Here is a 5,105-nt window from a genome sequence, read left to right on the forward strand (position 1 = left end):
CATCCCCGTGGGAACATGTCTTGAGGGATTTTCTTCATTTGGGGCGAGTACGCGAGTAATTTTATACTTAATTTCTTATTAAGAAAAAAATTGGAGAAAATTTAATACCTAATATTTTATTCGGGGAGAAGGATGAAATCCTATCCCTCTCAATTTCTTCATTTCTGTTTTTAGTTTTTAACTTTTATTTAATTTCTTCTAAAATTTTTAGTAAATATATTTAAAATTTAAATTATAATGGTATAGATGTAAATAGCAATTATCATAATGTTTATAGAAAATAATATAAATAACAACTAATATAAACACTTGAAATTGACGAAGATTATTTTGCTGATGATTTATGCCATGTGAATTTTATGAATGTATTCGTCTTTCAAGCTTTATTTTATAGTTAAATGGAAATTTAATTATTTAGTTTATTTTGATGTTTTTGTGTTGGTAATACAATTTTATACATTTATTTTAATATGATTAAATTAAGTTTGGAAAATAAATATATTAGTTATTCCGAAATTGGATACCCTCGCAAATCCTCTTTTATTTATTAGAAAATACCCATTCGCTCCCCTCAAATATTTAAAAGAGATGGAGAAGTAGGGATGACAAATTGCAGGCTTATGCTTGGGCTAGTCTTTTCAAGCCCAGGTCCAAGCCCATGTTATTGGTCAGAGGCCTAAGCTCTTGGAAAGTCTGTCCAAGTTTGGCCTTCCATTAATTTTTTAAATAAATTTTTAATGAAGCTAAAAGAAAAAATACTTAAATTAAAGATGATTATCCAATACATAATAGATTAATAGTCAAATACGCAAAATACTAGTAATACAACATAATAAACCACAAATAATGCATATTAATTATAAATTAAAGTTTTAGTTTATAAATTATAATGCATGGGCTTTTCATAAGTTCCTAACTAGACCCATTTACAGTGAACTTTAAAATTTTTAGCCTATATCCATGGCATCATGATGGGGCTTTTTTACCCACCCTATAAAAAAAATACGAAAATAAAAATTGAATATAAATGATAGGTACGAGAATGTCAATCCTCTTCCCTCCCCTCGTATTGCCATCCTACTTGTGCATGAAATGTTAAAACAATTTAAAATTTCAAAATTTCAGGCAATCATATAAATACCCTCAACTACCTAACACCATACACATGTTGATAAATGATAATAGGTCCAGAAACCAGGAGTGTTCAATATTCAATAATATGTTGATAAATTTTAATAGGTCCAGGTACCAGCAGTGTTCAATAACATATTAAACATTGCTATCACACTTTGTTATTACCTCACTTTAGTGGAAATATAGAAAGTTGTCCTTTTTTTTTAATAAAAGGTAAGGGGGTGGGACAAACCCAAATAATTTTTATTTTTCTCTTACTTTCCCAAGGCTCGAACGCGGGTGGTCAACTGCTACAAGCTTTATGCTGTTACTAACCCGACCATGCCCTTAGGCGTAGAAAGTTGCCCTTAATGGCTTACATTTTGTCTTATTGGGTTTGGCAAAACTAGGGGTTGGTGTTTTTCGATTTGGTTCGGTTCGGAGCCAGAATCGAACCGAGCCAAAACCGATCGGTTATTAAGAATTCAAACTGAATAGAAATCGAATTTCAAAATTGAACCGAATCGAACCGAAATATTTCGATTCGATTCAGTTTTGAGGTTCTGTTTAGTTCGGTTCGGTTTAGTTCGGTTCGGTTTATACATCTTCTGGATTTTCATTCACAGAACTGCAAAAGGGGTTCTCACTATACACACCAATTTCACACTTATGGTAACCATAACCCACAAGATTCAAGTAATATACACCAGTACAAAAGCAATACAACCCACAAATTTCAAGCACCAGCAGCACAAAAGCAATACAGCCCACGGAATTCAAACACCATCACCACCAAAAGCAATATACAGCAGTCGATTTCACACTTGCAGTAGCTGCAGCCCACAAGATTCAAACAACCGGCACAAAAGCAACATCTCACAAGATTCAAACAGAAGTAAAATAAACACATATCATAAATTAAAAAAAAAATTGCAACAGGGAAGATGACAGGTTGATTGTAGGCGATTTGGAGTGATGAGAGTGAGACAAGCAGCTTGAATGAGGCATGAGTGATGACTAACGACGGTGGACGAACGGTGAAGGCTGAAGATGACGAGCTGAGTCGGCTGCTGGCAGACGAGTGAGACCACGAGATGATCGTGCTCGAGGGCTGCGTCTGCGACGACGTCACTGTGAGAGGTTGTGACAGGAAAAGATTGTCGTGCCACCGATGACCGTGAGAGATGGATGTCGATTTAGGGATTTACAGATTGAGGTTGTTCTTTGTTACGAATTAGCAATTAGGATTGAAAATTGATTTTAGATTTTAGATTTTAGATTTTTAGATTTTTATATTTTAAATTGAATATATTTTTTAATTAATTCAAACGAACCGATCGGTTTGTCGGTTCGGTTTAGTTTTGGACTGAACCGAATACAAACCAATCGGTTCATAAGTTTTCAAACCATTCAATTTTTATCATTAGAACTGAACCGAACCGAACTAAAATTTTTTGGTTCGGTTCGATTCAATTCAGCAAAAACCGAACCGTTTGCCCACTCCTAGGAAAAACTATACTTTATTTAGGCAAAAGTAGCATGCTTTGGTTTGGGTTTCTTTTCTAAAAACCAAGGATGAGGTTTTAGAGCACTTTTGTTATATTACATTTATTTAGCATATGTATAATATCTGTGTATTTATTAAAAATCGTCATAATATATATATATATAAGTAGAAGAGATACCCGATATCTCTGTGCTTGATGACTTAATGCAATAATCTGTAGTTACTAAGTTGCAGCTTCCGTAACTTATAAATTAAATTTAAATTAATGAGATGAAATTTATTAGACTGACGTTGTACTCTCTCATTCAATTAATTTGATCTTGATTCTTGGAAGGTGAGAATAACATCAATAATAGAAGGAGATTAATAAATATCCCAATTCATTAAAAATAAATAAATCTCACAAACATGGCCCCTAACATATCGCAACTAATTTGCGTATTGCACTCTAACAACTTGTGTATGTACACACACCTCTATGTCATCATATTTAATTATCATTTTTTTTATCACTCTACTCTACCGTCAAATATTTCCAAATTTAGCAAACACGCAGCGGGCTAATGCCAGCATAAGGAGATAACGGAGATAACGGGGGCACAGTAAATATCCCCTTTTCGCCATCCCAAAACCCGGTCCAACTCGATGGCGTCAACGGTCCAACTCCAACTCCACCTCCACTACCCACCGTTACCGTTTCCTCCTCCTTCTTCACCACCACGTTTCTCTGAAATCCCTCGGTTTCCTCATATTTCCTCTTCTTTCCACGGTCAACTTCCACTTTAGAATCCAAAGTCCCGCCAACTTCGAGAGGGAAATTCAATATCGCTTTGCTTCCACGCAGCCTAAACGCAGCGTTGTCATAAGCTTTGGCGGCTTCAACGGCAGTTTCAAAAGTCCCAAGCCAAACCCGGCTCCCTTTTCTATTCGGGTCCCGGATTTCAGCTGCATACCTGCCCCACGGCCGTCTCCTTACTCCTCTGTAATGCTTTTCCTCATTATTTTTATTATTATTATTAGTATTATTATCAGCAGCAGCATCTGGATCTTTATTTTTCACAGCAACTGGGTTATCAGCATCATCATTAACATTGGAGCAGCTCATCAAATTGAAGCTTGTAGTTTGGGGTATGGTTACGTTTTTTACACAGGCCGGCTTCCGTTGTTTTAAAGTGCTTGAAGGCTTGTTTCTGCTGTTTATATTATCACGATCAGTTGTAGTAGTAACTGTTGTTGCTGTTGTAGTTGTTGTTGGGTTGTTGAATAAGCTCGGGCTTTGAGGAAGGTTTGAGATATTTTTGAAGCTATGGGTATGATCAATTGAAGAAGTAAAGTACTGATCAGCGAGAAGATACTGGCTGATGAGTTCTAAAGTTGATGCTTCATTCAGAGATGCCATATTTAAAAGAAAAGCTACAGTTGGTATTGAAGATGAGATGAAATGTAAATGGAAATTGGTTTGGTGTATTTTGAGTGGAAAAAAAGAGTGTTGGTGGATTTGTATTTAAAGGGGAAGAAAAAAACATGAGAACTCAAAACTTTTTGTTGGAAGCAATGAGGACGCTTCCCCTGTCGAGGCTTCTTGGAACCTTGGCATGTGAGAGAGAGGAAATTTAATAACGGAGTTGCGTTACGTTTAAAGATTGGTGTGATTGATGGATTTTTTTTTTGACTTGTTGGTTTTCTATTTGACGTTGTTTAATCATAGTGAGGGTCCATGAACAGGATTCCCGGTCTTTTAATAGTCGCTCACTCAGTTTCCAGGCTATTTCATTAAATTAAATAAAGATTTCTTTCTTTTTCTTTTTTTAATTATTATAAAAAATTTGGACTTTTTTTAAAATAAAAAGAAAAAGTGCCAATAATGACTCCCCACCTAGAACTATATTACAAAATGATGTTATAATAGGACAAAAAAATAAAAGAAAAAATATTTAGCCACATTATTTAGGTTGACCTTTTGTTATCGGAGCCAATGAAATTGCTGTCTACTGGTAAACCCTGTCGCTCCATATAGGTAGTACTACAAATTTTATATACGTATCTAAAATCTTAATAAAATTCACATTGTATGTATTTTTATTTGTGGAGTTTATGATAAACACGTTAATTTTTATTTTCTTTGTACGATATGGAATCTTTTGTTTTCTTTAATTATTAGAAAACATATGGCGTTAGAAAATTTGCACAACACAAACAGAACACTAAGGTCTTGCATTTCGTTACTAACACTGTAACACACTACTAGCACATAAGCTTAGATGATGGTGGATGTATACCTTGAGGCGTATACCTTAGATGATGGTGGATGTATGTTCAATTATGAACATTTTGTTCCTTATTAGTGAAGAAAATATATACTACTTTTCTGTTAGCACAAATATTTGACTCTGCATTTAATAGCTGGTGATCTTTTAACGCCATGCTTGGTGGAGGGGTGGTCACTCCCACATACTATAGAATTCGGTAAAAAATCCTTAATAAT

At 34.7% G+C, this 5,105-nt stretch overlaps 1 protein-coding gene across 1 annotated transcript; it reads right to left on the reverse strand.

Annotated features, from left to right (window-relative positions):
- Positions 1–2,983: 2,983 nt before the first annotated feature.
- LOC102626551 (ethylene-responsive transcription factor ERF104) lies at positions 2,984–4,117 on the reverse strand. Its single transcript, XM_006489953.4, has one exon. The coding sequence runs from the start codon at positions 4,017–4,019 to the stop codon at positions 3,162–3,164; it is 858 nt and encodes a 285-aa protein (XP_006490016.3). The 5' UTR covers positions 4,020–4,117; the 3' UTR covers positions 2,984–3,161.
- Positions 4,118–5,105: the final 988 nt, after the last annotated feature.

Source organism: Citrus sinensis, chromosome 9 (assembly GCF_022201045.2).
Source record: "Citrus sinensis cultivar Valencia sweet orange chromosome 9, DVS_A1.0, whole genome shotgun sequence".
Taxonomy (NCBI): Eukaryota; Viridiplantae; Streptophyta; class Magnoliopsida; order Sapindales; family Rutaceae; genus Citrus; species Citrus sinensis.